This window comes from Semicossyphus pulcher, unplaced genomic scaffold (genome assembly GCF_022749685.1).
Source record: "Semicossyphus pulcher isolate SPU_LCO1_2020_fin unplaced genomic scaffold, fSemPul1.0.p SCAF_2, whole genome shotgun sequence".
Lineage (NCBI taxonomy): Eukaryota > Metazoa > Chordata > Actinopteri > Labriformes > Labridae > Semicossyphus > Semicossyphus pulcher.
The window spans coordinates 14,632,056-14,649,053 of record NW_027211693.1 but is presented as its reverse complement, the minus strand read 5'-3'; the positions used below and the strand labels follow the sequence as shown (position 1 = coordinate 14,649,053).

Here is a 16,998-nt window from a genome sequence, read left to right as displayed (position 1 = left end):
TTGCATTGATTGCAGGGAAATAAAAGTTGATAATGAGAAAAACATTTCAATGTTCAAGGTTTGTCCCAATGCCTTGCTTGTAAAACACTCAAAAGCATCTATTAATTTGAAATGTAAAATATATAACCGCACGGAGCCCTTTCACTTAGATTCAGCTGTGGGAATGGATGACCTTGTAGTTGTTGTAAGCTGCATTCAGTGACATACAAATGCTGGATTTTAGATGTTATTTCATTAATATTTTTATTATGTGCATGATTACTTCAACATTTCAAACTTGAACCGTGTATTGTTCGCTGCAGTTGTAAATTGGAAGGCATCATTATTCGCACAGCCACACACTTGGTCCGTCCTTTGCCGCTTTGAAAAGCAGAACTTTATCATTCTGTTGAAACTAAAACACTTCAGATCAGAGTTCAGCCACTGCAGCCTTGTCGGATTTGTTTGGTCAAATTCAAATACTGTCAAACAAACAGAGATAAACTTGTTTACACACACACACACTAACCCTCGCCGTCTGACATCTCAGAGCTGACCAGCATGTTACCATGGAAATAAGCAGTCATCTGTCCAGTCATACAGATATTGATCACCTTCCTGTGGTCTGGAGATTGCTGCTCATCAGTGCACGCAGCACACACCCTTTTTCTCACTCATGTGCGCCCTCGCTCTGGCAGCCTCAGCAGCGTTTCCCTCTGAGCTGCAGAGCCTGTCAATGGCGGTGCAGAGAGATGGAAGTCTGCTTTCACAGTAACACTGCAGGAGTCATTGATGGATTGTTACAACGTGGCCCTTGACTTGTGACGTAAATCAGGCCAATCTTTACAGAGACTGTTGCTATAAAACCATGGCAGTGGCCAATAGGCAGCTGCAAAAGAAGAGGTGTCTGGTGCAGACTGGACTGTCTGAGTGTATCTGCAGGCATGCTGTTACCCAGGTGTGTGTGCTGCTCATATTCCCCTCAATCTTCCTTAAGGAGGTGGGGAGAGCATGTGAGACTTAGCAGTGTTGCACACTTACACGCTGGTCAGACTGGATTAGAGCCAATTCACACAACCCTCTATTCCCACCTCATTCTGTACTGTGAGAGTGGAAAGTGCCAGAGAGATTTCATGCCTGAGACAGAGGAGTTACAGTTGCGTGTTCCCTATAGACAATCCTAACCAACACTCTGCTTCCAGCACATCTGAGAGCGCTCTCTCCCACCGACGCACGCTGACAGCGTGAAAATGGGAAACTGCCAGCAAAGCAGGGAGCTAACTGTACCCACGATTGGCTAACCAGGCTAAACGCTCTGTGTTTTTCCTCTTACAGTGATTTTTTTTTTAGAATGGTAGATCATAGCTGTCAGTATGTGAGTTATATCTGTAGGTGACTGCAGCAGGCCTGACAGAGGTTACAAAGGTCAAGTCTAATGCTTAAGTGTGCTCTTGAGTTGGAAGAAACTTCTTGATAGCAAGGGTCTCCAGCATCTTTTCAGACGGTTTGCAGAACTTCTGAAAGTAGGCCTCCACATCTCGGATGAGTGGTCCTAATACAAACTGGGGTAATTCTGTCATATTCCATTTACTGAACACAATGTGGCCACTGCACCCGATCGAGAGCTACTCCATCCACGTGCACACAGGCCGAGCCGAAAAAGCCCGCTCTTCCCACAGAAATAACCAGGCACAAAAGAACAGTTTGACAAAGGAGGAAACTCAATCGATACAAAATGTGTCTGTAAAACGCCTCAAAGAGCGAGGTTTGTCTGTGAGCGCAGGCAGAGCAGAGGCCAGGTCACAGTGTGCTGCTTTACCTTGCCTGTGTTCCTGTTAAGCTTTACAGTCCTCTTAATCCTTACCAAGCTCTCAAAAGGCAACAGAATAGCATTTAAAGTGACAACTCAGCACTTGCTAAACCAATAACAGAGTGTTGCTTGGTCTTTTTCTGTAAAGGCAACTAAAAATATCAGAAGCCATTTTTTAAAAAAGGGAACAGGGTGACACTTAATGGGATCTTAACAGAAAAGAAGCAAGTGGCATAAAACCGAGAAACTATACCGAATATATCAGTGGCAGAAATTGAATTTGTTATTGTGCCTTTGGATACTAGAAGAAGGTCAAGTGATACAACAAAAACAGGAATACACATCTGTAAGAAAACAAGTCTTATGAAACAGAGTTGCTGACAGCAAATCCAAACATATAGCCATGAATACGTCCACTTATTTATGGTTGCAAAAAGATCTGATATCCTTTCCACGGGTCACTAGGTTCAGGGTGTGTGTGTCTACAACTTATTTGTGAATGCTCATAGCCTTATTAAGTGATATTCTCAGTATGTGTTGCTTCTCATAGACTGAATAAACACGGCTGAAGCCATTTAGATGCAACATGTTCTGATAAACAGATAGCATTGCAGATGATAGGTATTTGTTGCCATTACAATATTCAAATGCTAATAGGTAGTGACACTGCAATCTCTCTTAAAAAAGAGGAAGAGTAAAAACCAACAAAAGGCCTCCCAGTTCATTTGCAGGCTGTATAATTTCAAAATCCCTCATTTGAAAGTGCAAGCATTTACATGCAGGAATTGTGTTTGCAATTTATAGCCTTTCCAAATTACAGGCCATTAGCAATATAAAGGCTGAAAATAAAAATGCAAGCTATAAAAATGACCTCACTTGCACAATTTGGAACGTGCTCATCGCCATCCTTCCAAAAGATGGTAAATGAATGCGCGTGTCGGAGAGTGTGCGTTTGTGTGTGTGTGTGTGTGTGTGTGTGTGTTCAGGGGGGGGGATGAAGACAGATACACAGGAAGAACAAACTCAGAAGCCAAATAAGTAATGGGTATACTTACCGCAACTTTGCTCCCAGTTATCTGCATGCAGCGATCAGCGGAGAAGGTTAATGTGCAAAAAGACACAAACAGCACAATCATTAGTAGGCCAGAGAATCCTCTCTATTACAAGTTGAGGCATTAGCGTAACTCATGTGACATCACAAACATCCTATACACAATTACAGCACACACTATATGACAAATATTTTTAAAAAGCCAACAAGAGAACCTTTACAATCATGGGCACAGACTGAAGATAGTGTCTGTTGGGCAGCTGCAAAGATGCATGAAAAATGTGGAAAGAATCTGCAAAGGATGCGCATAACAAATGGCCAGAAACAACATCTGTGGAAGTGATAAACAACAGGTTTAGACATGCTGAATTCAACACAAGGGATTTATTATGTGATTAACAGGGTGACATGTGATATTCTTTGTAGCTGACTGGCTGGTTTACAATAAAAAGAACAGTCTAGTGTGGACAAAGAGGCTGCACAGGGTCTCCCTCGCCTGAGCAGATATCAATCAGCTGCCATTATCGTTGGGCTTCAGGTGTCAACTTTGTGTGGCGGAGCTACCTTGAGCACATGCAGTCAGCACCATTCTTGGAGTTTAACCTTGTTATCTGTCAATAGTGGCAGGTAGCAGAAGTGTTTTTTATTACTGCAACTGTGGGTCTTGTTTCACAGTAGGAGGGTGTCTGTCAGCCGAGTAAATGAATTCTATACTGTGGCTGAGCTCTTGTTTCTCTGCAACATGTTTCTGGGGAAATGCATTTTGATTGCGGGAAGTTACAGGACTCACTGTGCTCCTTGTCTTTCTTTCCCTTCTCCTGCCCCCCCCTCCCTCCTTCATTTCTACTCTTCTAATCTCCCTTTCCATTTCTTTTATTGTCACTCTCAAACTCTCCAAGTCTGTGGCCATTTGATGCTTGATTTCCTCCTTCCATCCCTCCACCAAGAGTTTATGACAGCAATAAAGTCTGTTTTACGCGTGCCGCCACCTGATCACGCACATACTACTTTCTAATCTTACCGTGTACTCGCATTTCCATTTGCACTCCAGTGAATGCAGCATGTCACTCTCCAACACTGGGGGAATATTTTTTTCTGAACACTGCGGGCTAGACACCTTTAAATGAGTCACGTTGACTCAGATCATTTCCACAGATGTTGATGCTTTAACAGTGATGCATGTTTTTGCTTCTTGTTTTAGAGCAGCTTGACCAAAGTGACAGACAGTATCTTGAGTGTGCACAGACAACAGTCAGGGAGGGGCTCGAGGGGGGACAAGTTCAGTGTCACTAACAAGCTGGTGTTTTCAAAACCATGTAACACCTTTTTCTCACTTATACAAGAAGCAAAACTCCTGACAGTTTATGTCCCGACCAATAATTTGAGCAGTAATGGAGTAGGGAGTTTTGATATTGAGAATCTCCTATTATATAATATAAACTAAATAAAGGACAGGTAACTGCGTACAAGTGTAAGACTTTCTTCTTAATACAAATTAATTACTAGCAGAGATGTTCCAATACCTTGACCTGGGTTGGGCTGTCAATACATATTCTAAATTTGAATATAAAATAATAATAATAATAATAATAATCTATAGAATAATAATAGAAAACATTCAGTTATTAAAATTAATATTTGATATGAAAATCAGCACTTCCGCGGCTGTCTCGCGAGCTCTCGCGTGTTCTGGTATGTCCTCGCACACTCTCTTCTTGAGCATCTCTAATGGACACAACGTCACTTTACACGTTAATAATGAACTTTAGTCGAGCTGTAACGTGCTAATACAAAACAACCATCTGGCCTGTTGTAATGATGGCAGAGAATTTAAATCCCAGCCCGGCCGGAGAGAGAGAGAGATTCTAAGCCCCAGCATAACAGACAGGTAAAGGTATGTGGATGTCTTTAAAAGACATGTTTATGTTTAAATAAATATATCTTTGCAAGTAAGTTTGTCTCTCGTTGTATTGGTATGCCCTCTTGAGGACATAGTGCGCAAAAATAGATATTTGAATAGTTCGAACCTTTGTGTTTTTTTCGAAGGAATAATCGAACGTCATATTTGGGCAAATTTGACTGGGTAGGCCTACCTCTCCTATACTAACAGTTAAAAATATACATAATATTGGTGGGAAAACACCTATTGACATTTTGCTAGTCTGCTAGCACCACACTGTTGTCGTTGTTGTTGTTTGTTATTTTCCCACAATAGTTCACCTAAACCCGGTTGATTTTTGGGGAGGCTAATTGGTTACGGTTTCAAGCGGTGCGTTGACTGGCATACTCGTCGATACCCGATACTGTGTTGGAGGCAGATACAGATACTAGTATTGGTAAGGGAACACTCCTAATTACCAGCTTCTTTCAAAAAATGTTTTACAAATTCTATTTGTATAAACACGTATTGTCAGAATGAAAAGAGGAGGCCTAGATGGTCCAAGTAAAAGGCACCATTAACAGAAAAAAAGGTGTCACATTGGAGGTCAAATCAACCAAACCAATACTTTTAACACTGAACAATCCCCCTCACAAGACCCTGCCATCACACCCCCCCTACATATGAGACACAGCACGTTTGAAATTAAACAAGGAAACAATCACTGTCAGTAGGCAGAGTGGATCTCTGATATAAAAAAGGTCATTGTATTAGTGGTAAAAGAAGGTTGGAAGTTTTAATGATGTTGGCAACACGTTAAAGGAAAAAAAGAAAGGGCAAGAGATGAGGTGAGAGCGAAATGTTCATGCAAAGCCGATGGTCAAGGACGTCCACAGACACACTCCTGCAAAAGCAAAGCTGGATTCCATTGAAACATATTCAAATGAACAGTGTCAATGCACAATTCTCCATTTAAAAGAGAGCTTTGACTTTCCTTGAAAGACGTGTTTCTTAAGAGTAAACAAAGTAATAATCAGCCTTTTCTACTGCCAGGGATCTTTTGAAGGCAGACAGCTTTATAGAAACAGCCTTTGTGGCAGGTCTACATGCATGAATGATACGTACCAGAGAGGTGCACATTGTGAAGGACCTTTAACCTTTTGAATGTCAAGGTGTTTACATGTGTGCATTATTTGACAGAAAAAATAAGGTTGCTTTGTTGCCCAATTGAGCAGGTCTGCAGAGACAGACAATAAAGGCCACAGAGGACTGGGGGACATTTCTTGTTCCAACAATATGTACTGATTTAGCTCTAAAGCGCTTTAAGCCTGCATACATTGCATTAGCTGCAGGTTAAGAGAGAAACGGGCCTGTCCAGATTTACATACACAAATCTGAAAATTATGCATTATAATGCCATGGCTGCAAAATATAAGCTTAAAACAGGCTGCTCTTCTTTTTCTAACATCAAAATTGACTGTCTTGACGAATGTTGTGTTTGAACCTTACACTACAATCTGGAAAAAAGGCACAATCTTGAAAGTGAGATGAATGTGTGTGACGTCTTTCCAAAGCCCCAAAAAATTGCAATCCCACAATACAGCATACGTATTTGCTAGGGAAAAAAACAGTCACATTAACACTGAAGGCACCACTGGAAAAAAAACCCACATCAACATGTCCAAAATGCACCACTCCCACATTCATCACCATCTACATTCACAATGCAACATATGATTTAGTCCACACTGCATGCCCATCAGCAACCACAAGCAGCATTCGCCCCAGACAATGCCTAACCCTGTGATGATAATATATAGTTTAGTGATGGGATTCTTTAACACGTAAAGACTAAAAATATGTAGTATGGATGACAAACTAGACTGTTTTTCATTTAGGCCCTTCTTTTCTGTTGTATTATCTGCTGACAAACTGCACTCTTTGATTATTCTTGGCTATACATGGTCCTATTTAATTATGAGGATTAACTTCAAGCTGTAGATAATAACAATATGCTGCATACTACAGAACTCACTTTAAGCTAATTAATACATTGTCACAAGCTGCCAGCTTGTCTGCTTCTGCATCGTCACCTACATTTCTCCGAATACGTTTTCTCTCTTTAAGTCTGTAAGGAGCTAATAAGAACCACAGGGTATTAAAGAGGTTTAATATAGAAGTATATTGTTTTGAGTTGGTGTTGTTGAATTCATTAAGGCCCTGGTTTAGCAATTATGGGTAGGTGTGTGTTTACTGGAGTAAAACTAATTTTGAGATCTTTAAAGCATGTGATAATTTGTATATTGGGTTTTTGTTGATGCGCTCCTCTGATATATTTAGGCTTCGTTCACACTGCAAGACTTTGTGCTCAAGTCCCATTTATTGCTCAGATCCAAATTTTTTTCTTCAGCTGTTCACGTTATTTTTAAAATGTAGACAATGTGAGATTGCAGTGTGAACTGGCCAGGGTCCTGAACTGACCCGCAAAAGAACAGTAGCAAAGGCTACACACAGCACGCTGTCGTATGTAGACACACATGGGTGCCGTAGACGTCAAGGGTTTACGGTTTCATGTATTAATTGATGTGCCGCGGAAGCCAGCGAATTCAACAGCAGGTGATAACGAGGATGAGGAGAAAGAGAGCAAAATTTTAAATCATGGCTTCTTGTGCAGCAATGGCTGCCACTACGCGGAGTCGGAGCCGTCTTCTATGTTTATATTTGCAGTTTGACTCCACACCAGCACAAAATTGTGACGACTGTCGATCGAGAATGACGTGAAAATCGCATGAATTCCGATATGACAGTTCAGACTCAGGTCACATTGCAAAAACATCAGACCTGAATCTGTATTAGGACCACATATTAAAGTGGCCCGAATCCGATTCCATGTGATTTGTGCTGTTCACACTGTCATGAAAAAACAGACCAGAGTCACATATGAGCAAAAAAAATAGTGCCACATTTGCCTGCAGTCTGAACGCAGCCTAAGACTCTGAAATAAATGGCCTACTCCTGCGTTAGTCATAATAGTGCAAGTAGTTGTGTTTATAGCCTCTCTCAATGTGATGGAGATATACAGTAGTAGCACATTAGCATCAGAATCACACACAAGTGCGCCTTAAACTATAGTCTGTCTGCTCCCTCATGTATTGTCTGTGTTTGACAGAGTCTGTGCATGTAAAGGTGCTCCAGTGTAACTGTATGAGCCCTTTGCATGAATCTGCGTCTGCACAGATACATCATCGCTGACACCCAACCATCCCCCTCCTTCAGTCCTATTAAATGTGATAGCAGGGTGCTGACAGACATCACATTTAGTCCTCTGTCCTTTGACTACGCAGATAACGTTATTCATTTGAATAAAATATCAGTGCTCACAAAGCATAATGGGCCCTGTGAGGAATTCAATCATCTCGGATAATCATCATTATCAATAATGCCAGTTAATTACCATAACAATGAGGAAGGTAATAAATGATGATGTCAAGAGAGAGCTACCAGGTTCGGGGAAGCGATGGGGGCAGAAATCACTTTCTTTCCTTCAGCGCCGAGTTGAATTTCACTTCACTGGGGTGGTCATAACTTCAAAAGAGGATGAGAGTGTATCGGATATTCATGGATTACCGTCAGATCGCTTTATTTTCACTGCTGTTTCTGGATTAGAGGGATGATTGGGTTCTTGATTGCTCTACAAGAACGGGCAACATAATCCTAAACCCTATTATTGATATTAAACAGTGCAGACGGTCGTTAACAGCTGTTAAAAAAACTGTACACAGACCTAACAAAGACACATGTTGTTTTTCATCAGCTTTAAATTTAGTGTTTTTGTTTATTACTCTAATTCTGCTGCCAGAATGTTGACAGAACTTTATTTTACTACATGATAACCCAATAATGTTGTAGGCACCGCCACCACTAGGCAAAATAAAAACTCCCATGCAAGTCCACAACTGACAACCAACAATTTGCATGCAAGCACATGACCATCCACCTAGCATTGAGTGAGTAAGTGACTACAATTTAAACCTTAAAGCCTACAACTGCTGATTAAAGGCAAATACGATGGAGGAAGTAAATCAAAAAATTGCAATCAAAGATGTGGTGCTCAAGCATGAAGAGTGGAGAGAGAGAGAAAACGACGCAAGTGAGAGTGTGCAAGAACGGATGACAAAGCAAGTCGTAAAAAAAAGCAAAAGGATCGGGTTAAACTCATTCTGGAGAGTCGTGTGGAGTGTCATCATACTTCAGCTCATCCACTACAATTACACAGTACATACTCTTCAATCTAGAAGCAAAGAGCTCTTAGGTTTACACTCTCACTTACAGATTTGGCAGTGGCTGAGATGTACTGGACCACCATCTCGCGCTTGGTGCTCAAGTCCTTTCCGCGCAGGGGGGCTTTGCGCTCCTCGTTCAGGTTCATGTCCTCCTGGAGACACAGAGAAAGATAGGAGACATTTAACGTGATGGTAGAAACTTACATTTTACAGATTTATAAGGAATCTTGATAAATTATACGACTAATATTCTTTGCTCGTAATAAAACATTAGTTTAAACCTCGGGAACATAGTGTTAAAGTTTCCCTAATAAAAAGAAACAACCGAAAATGATAAAATCTCATGACCACCATTACCTTTAAAAATCATATCCTGTCCTTCTGCAGTTGAATAAATTTCCTTTCCATCTATGTGTCTTTGTCAAAGTCACGAGGTGCAGCATCAGGAAATAATGGCAGCAATAATTAGTCCTTGAAGCGAAAGTAGCAAGGCTATAGCAATAAAAAACTGTACACCCAAACTCCGAGCAAGAGAGCCAAATCAAACAACAGTGCTTCTATTGAGGCCATGCAATCACATCAGATAGGCTGGATAGGCAGTATCTGCGTGTTATTGGGAGTATTATCTTCGTGCTACTTTAATTCTGCATCACAAAAGAGGTCTTTCATGTGAGACACATCAGGGGATGGAGCGAAGGCCGGACAGAGCACTAAAAGCTAGGGAATGACATGATGATTAGAATGGAGGGGGATGTTTATCAGAAGCACTCTCTCACAAAGAGACGGCTAGAATGAACAGAGAGGAAAAAACATCCTCCTCAGGGTTTTAGGATGGAGGGAGAAAAAGTTGTGGAGCCATGCTGCCCTCTGCTGGAGAGCGCAGGAAATCATGTCGAGTTTGGCAATGATTCTCCTCCTCCTGATTTATTGCAAAATCCACCTAATAAATTAAGCTTGTCCCGTCTAAATAAGAACACTGTAATACAATGCTTTGAATATCCTTCCACAGGTAATCTGATTCAAACAGTTTGGCTTCATTTGTCAGTGAAGCATGGACAGGAATCCCATCCAGGGGCAGCGTGACCTACATTCCTTCGACTACATTTCCTCTAGTAAATACCCTCGGAGCTAAAAAACCATTAACATCCTTTTTGTGGGACAGCGAGGTAAAAAAAAAAAAAACGTGTCGGAAAGTTTTACAATTGCCAGGTTTTTTTTTCATCCGAGGAAACCAGCAGGTTTTTTAATTAATCTTTGAACCCTGCTAATTTATCTGCTTAATTGGCATTCAATAAACGAGGCAAAATGTGGAGGGGTGAGCGCGGTGTAGGAGGGGTAGGAGTTGCCGGGCCTGCGGGATGCTTGTCAGGGGGCAAACTGGAGGAATGAGCCCTCCACGTTTAGTCTCCAAAATGATTAATGCTCTTTTATTAATTATACCCTCACAGGCTACATGGAAAGAGTCCCAGGATATCTCGGGCTGAGCTGCCGGTGTGACTGAAATGATGATATTTGAGTCGGTGACGCCGGAGAAATCTTTTTGTCTCATGTTTGTCTCAGAGTTTTCAGATGCTAATCAGTCATCACTCGTATTGCCTAAGCCACGTAATGTCATTCTGCAACACTTGGCTAATCAAGCATCAGGGACAGAATTTTTAGGAACGCTGGATTTGAACTGGAACAATAGCTGAGGTTAATTAGCTAACTTTCGGTGCAAACAAACAGCCTTACTCGGAGTGCCATCGGCTTCAAATCACAGAGAGGAGCAATTAAATGTTACAATCAAACGTGTCTGACGCTCAAATGGATATGAAGACTACAAGCTATGGAGGGGGGGGGAGCGGATCTAAGAAAAGCAGAAGACGTACTAAAAATGTTTCGATTCCACCGTGACAAATCGATTATTTTTTGTCCACCACCCTCAAGTCTGATCCGTGTGTGCGAGGGCAGACGCGGTAACTCTCCTGTGGGCTGGTTTTAATGTCCTGGTGCAGAGTGTAACTGCTGAGGGATCACATAGGAGCTTATTACTAGGAGTGTTCATCCTGACAAAGAAGCAGAGAGAGGCACATAAAACCTCAAACTGGCCACAGCAGCACTGCAATGTGACTTTTTGTGTTTTACTAGTCCTCTGACTCTGAGAGCACCATACTATGACTCTTAACTATGAGAAGATACTCTCAAGATTAGTAACGGAGAAAAACTGGCACTGGAATAAAACCAATCAATTAATCTTAAAGTGATAATCTTGAAGATCTTCATTTAAATAAATGTCTGTTAAGTCACTATCTATCGCTGAATGAGGTAACACAATGGTGAATGAGCCTATGATCCACTGATGAAAGCCTTGCCTTTGCGGTATTATGGACTGCGTGTCTGGTGTGACTTTCATCACAAGCGGCGCCCAGTTAGTGACGCATTTCCCATAAACCAGCAGTGGTTGGTCTGCCAGAGAGGGTAGGCGGAGCTAACGCAACAAACACACTTGTGTGTCAAGCAGCTGCTTTTCCAATCTCTACAGGTGTTTCTTACCTTCATCCAAAATGCAACTGGACTTGGTTGAAGTTCTTGAAGGCGTTTCACCTCTCATCTGAAAGGCTTCTTCAGTTCTAAACTGTTGGACGGAGCTAGAAATATAAGCCTCTGGAGGTCATTAGCTCCATCCACCAGTCAGTTTAGAACCGAAGAAGCATTTCCGATGAGAGGTGAGATGTCTTCAAGAACTTCAACCAAGTCCAGTTGCATTTTGGATTAAGCTTAGAAATACCATGAGCTGGATGACTGAGAACCTTTAAGTGTTGCGAGTAAACAGTAATCTTCTATGGCTGAACAAACAAAGAAAAGATAGATGACTACAGATACACCTTCAAAAACAAAAATAAGTAAAAATCCAACTATTTTGACGCTCAGATGAAGGCAAACAGTCTAAGAAGGAAAGTGACCATCAGTGAGGAAAATCAAGTTACAACCGGAGCCAACAGTGGGCGTCACATATGTTTGAATATCTGGGAAGTGTGCTCCCGCAATTACCGTTTATCGCCATAGGTGCCGCCAAAGACAGCAAAACTGAGATCTTCGAGATTAGCACTTTAAGTAAAGGCGTCACATTCTTGGAGGTTTTCAAGCTAACAGAAGAGTAAAAGCATAATTTGGGTGATAGTGCCAAGATCATCATTTAGACGACTTATAAGATGACTTTAAGCTCCAAAACGCAACATCTTCAGACACAAAGCCACCCCATCAGGGAGATATAAAAATAGTTAACATGTTATCTTGTGTGCAACAGTGCTCCAAGGTTGAGGCTCCTGGATTGCAGTCTGCTCCTGCTACACAGCTGCCTCCTTAGCGAGATGTAAATACCGGATATATCATCAGTGGATTTACTGCTGTGCATTTCAATGAGGGGGCTCGGAATTCCAGCTGTGCATATCTCGGAAAAATCCATTGACAGACACATAGACTAAAGACATACACTACACCCTCCTAAAAGCAGTGCTGGAAGTAAACGTTTCTTCATGCCTTTTAACTTTCCCTTTAGGTTTATGAATATACTTCAGCTCCCATATGATGAGTTTGAAAAACTCTGGAAAGAGTTCATTTGGTTTTCCTCCAAACTGACTGTTGAGTGTTTCTCCCGATATTTTCCCTGATCCCTTTGATGACCTCTCAGTAATAGGCTATGTGCTATTGAGGCTTTGAGGAACACAGTGTAAACCACTTTCCAGAGAGAAAATATTTCCACTTTCTCCTAGTCGTTAATGCACAGCAGGTGGTCTCAATAATATGGCATGGGTCATCGCTCCATTTGAAGCGGGCTGGACTTCTAAGGCCGTGGCATGTAGCACCATAAAAACAAATCAATAACAGAATGGGTGTAATTACAAGAGCAGCAACAACAATGTTTGTGTGTATGACATAAAAAGAGATGACAAAGACGGATAGATGCTTAACAGAAGCTACGAGCATCAAAAGAAACTCGACACCATTGGTGTTTCTGTGTTTGCAACATCAAAGCAGAAAAGTTTACAGCCAGTATGAGCAACTAGTGATGGCTTCAAAAGTACATAAGTAAATAACCCTTTTCTTTTTGATTTCATTACTGTAATTGCACTTCCCAACCTGAAGTGTCAAGGCCTGTCAAGTGTCAGACCAGCAAAAATGCCTTCTGTGTCGTCTGTCAGTGAGCAAATTGAAGCCTGGGTTTAATGTCACGCCGCTGTGAGCACAAACATAGTAATTGAGAGGTGAACTGAGTGACAGGGATGAGCACCCAGGCAAAAAAAAACACTGAGCGCTCGCCTGATGAAAACCAGGAGCAGTGGTCGCATTTCTCTGGCCCTGGCAATAAAGACCATTGTATGAGAAAAAAGGAAAGGCAGGCAGCGTACCGGGCACACACACACACACTCAGACATTATCCACAATAGTACACACAACCTATGCAATGAAGCCAGAGTAATTCAGCTCCTCACTTCAAAGAGATGGGCTGAAAGCTTTTTGTTAGATTTCAATCCTGCAGTACATAAGGCCAAAAATGCATTTCAATGGAGAAAATCACAAGTGTGACAGAGGTTTGACCCCACAGATGAGTGCGAAGTGAATTTCAAAGTTTGGTGTTCTTCTGACAGTGGCCGAGGGAATATGCCAATGGAGCTCTACTTCACAAAGGCTTAACATCTGAATGGTGAATGCATTCATCTTTACTACAAGTGCTTTATCCTACTTTGGAAGAATTAAATACACACTAGATATTGTATATATGTTAACCTGCTGTAGCATTCTACAGCCTGCAGAAATGAAACGTCATAATACACATTTTTGAATGTATTTTACACATTTTGTACCTTGAAAGTGATAATCTCAAAGATTTTCATTTATTCATGTCTGTCAGTCACTATTTATCGCCAAATGAGGTAACAAAATGGTGATTGAGCCTATGGCCCACTGATGAAAGCCTTTGCATTTGCAGTATTATGAACGGGGTGTCTGTGGCAACTTTCTTGGAAAAAATCACAAGAGGCGCCCAGTTAGTGACGCGTCTTCCATCACCCAGTAGTGGTTGGTCTGCCAGAGAGGGTAGGCGGAGCTAAGTGGCTGCTTTTCCGGTCTCTGCAAGTGTTGCGATTAAACAGTAATCTACTATGGCTGAACAAACAAAGAAAAGATCGATGACTACAGATACAACTTCAAAAATACGTGAAACTCCAAAGAAAAAGAAACAAACTCGACACTCAGATGAAGCAAACAGTCTAAAAAGGAAAGCAACTGTCAGGGAGGAAAATCAAGAGTTACAACCAGAGCCAGCCGTGGACTTCTGGATATCTGGGAAGTGTGCATTCACTGCTATTTTGCTATGAGTTAGCATCAGTTGTTCCATCGTCCAAGGATTCATTACAGAGGGTTTTACCTGCACTTTACATTTTACAGACATCTCCAGTTATATCATTGGACTTTGGGATACAAGGCATTGATGGCTTTCTAACCTATGTTAAAAGTAAAGGGGGGAAAAAATCTAAATTTCCAACATCATTTCTATAAATCTGCTGATGACGTTAAGCTCCGTCTGTGAGCACAGCTCTGAGTGTCTTTGTCAACATTAGTCATTGAAGCTTACTGTACGTGCACACTGGTATTACTGGGTCTTGGATAAGAGCAAACAGATTTGAGGCTAAGGCTGACATTTTAGTCACACAAACTGTAAACCATGATAGCTTGGAGACTTTTATCAGGACAGATTATATAGTGAAACTACAAACAATATAAAGATGTTGTAAAAACTTGGAGAGCTTTGAAAAGCAGTCATTTCATTATCATCTCTTTTATATGCCTGGCAAAGCTTTGTTCACTAAAAAATCTCATCAGCAGTAAAACAATGACGTACAGAGATCTGTGGGTAGTAATATCGAATACTTTCCAGACTTTACTTTTTGCCATGTCAAACTCCTTTCAAAGACATTCACCACAGCAGCTCTGTTTCTCTTACTGTGTGCTTCTTTGCAAAAATAGTCATGCCACAGATGGCCCTGTGAAGGGGGAAATATTGTAAGAGAAAAATACAAAGCTCACCATCATCTTCTCAAAGAGGTCAATGATCTCCTTTTCCGACAGGTTCATGGAGCGGTCGTCGAAGAGGGGCTGAGGAACAGGCAGCTCAATCTGGGTGGAGAGGGGATCTGTCGGGTGTTGGATAAGGGGCTTTTCCTTCTTCATCCCTGTTTTCCTAAAACTGGTAATACGATCACGCTGAAAGAAAACAAGAGGGTTTCAGACGTTAAAATATTGAAGTGCAAACAATCCTATTTAGAGAAGGTTAAGTAATAGGCTCATTGTGTTTTGTTGCTGTTGATTTATGCTGAAAGAAAACCTGTTTTTTTTAAAAGGGAGTATTTTGGTTAAACTGCCTTTAAGGGAATTTCTTGTTCCCGCACATCAAGAACAGTTTCTTTCTTTCTTAAAGAAAGACTCTGTTCATCAAAAAAAAAACAGTAAACAGGATCATCTCATGGTTGGGACAGCTTTGACTTTGTTTCTGCTAACAAACACGGGGGGAAAATGTGGAATCAAATGCAAAGGTGCTGCTTCAGATCAGGCACAATCCTTCACTCTTTTGTCAGGGGATTCAGTCCTGACTTCATTTTGTATAGAAGTCAGCTGTGACTGCAGTAACCTCTGTTGGCTGAATGGCTCAAGTCTGTTGCTCATCCGACCACACCCAACATGTACGACTGACCAGACGTGATCAAACCCAATTGTGGCGAGGCTAAAAATAACATTGTGATGTGGTGTGCTGCACAGGGTGAGGACGGAGCAAGGAGCTACCAACAGATGTGAGCACAACCATGGCTGTAGATAAAACAATGACGTATATACAAGTCGTCACAGGGGGGGAAAAATTAAACCTTAGGATGACAAAAAAATGTCTACATTAACATCCTTGCCTTTATGGGGCAAAATAAAAATGTATTTTGTCCTGAGGGGGGCGTAAGAGGTCAGGCCATATTGTTGCCTAAATGTAAAGGTTTCACTCTTTAGTGAGAAGAATGAAGGTTTTATTACTATTGGGGTGTTGGTAGAGGAACGCTCGCTGTGGTGAGATTGTGGACATTTTTTGTAAACGCTGTGACCAAATTTACGCCATTGACACGCCAATCCATCCAATACTGTTGGTCTTACAAACGGACCACCATCAGCGTCTCTAGAAATCTGTAAGAAGCTAAAACAATATGATAAAGTTTGCAACATACTAGCAGCAAAAACACCTCTAAGTACTGTATAAAACTCACAAGGACGTACTTACCATCGTGCCCATTGGATTACCTGGTTTGTGCTTATGTTTTAACAGGTTTAGCATTTTTAGCTTAAGCTCACTGTGATAACATCCTTGGGGTTTAGTTGAGTTTCCTTGTTATATTCATCAGTTGATGCTATTCTGATGAATGCATTAAAATTGAGAGTGAAAGCAGAAAAAAGTAGGTGGACTGCATGCAATGAGTCTACAGTATGTTAGTCATATTTAGTGAAATGGGATGGAGAGGACATGCTGGGATGAATGAGCATATATAAATGAAATGAAAAGACAAACATGAGATGATGACATACATGATGTCACTAGTGTCAGTTTGCTGAAATATTGCAGGATGGATCAAACATACTTTGTGCTAAGAAAGAAAAAAAAGGATGTTCCCGATAGCTGCAGTTGCATGTTGACATTGCATTGTGAACTCTATAATTACTGCAATACAGCCTGAGCTTCCAGTGTCAGAGTTAGGCTATTTGTTAACTAAGGGTATTAAAAAAGCCCCGGGCAGAAACATCTAATCGTAAGTGCTGCTGATAATTTCACACTAAATGATCTATGAGCTGCTTACAAACGTCGAGATGCTTTGGGCTAAATTTTGTTCATAATGAAACATTTAGATGTTTGTGGTGCTAAATAATGGCACCATGAAATATCATCTATTATAATAAAACATAATGGAGGGCTACTTCAACAAGT

At 41.2% G+C, this 16,998-nt stretch overlaps 1 protein-coding gene across 1 annotated transcript in view; it reads right to left on the bottom strand.

Annotated features, from left to right (window-relative positions):
- The window catches only part of diaph2 (diaphanous-related formin 2), a 411,814-nt gene that overhangs the window by 378,937 nt on the left and 15,879 nt on the right, over positions 1–16,998 (bottom strand). The window contains exons 4-5 of the mRNA XM_069669466.1: positions 15,069–15,245; positions 9,050–9,154 (exon numbers count right to left, since the gene is read on the bottom strand). Of these exons, the coding sequence (XP_069525567.1) occupies positions 9,050–9,154; positions 15,069–15,245 (282 nt within the window). The remainder of the gene's footprint in view (positions 1–9,049; positions 9,155–15,068; positions 15,246–16,998) is intronic.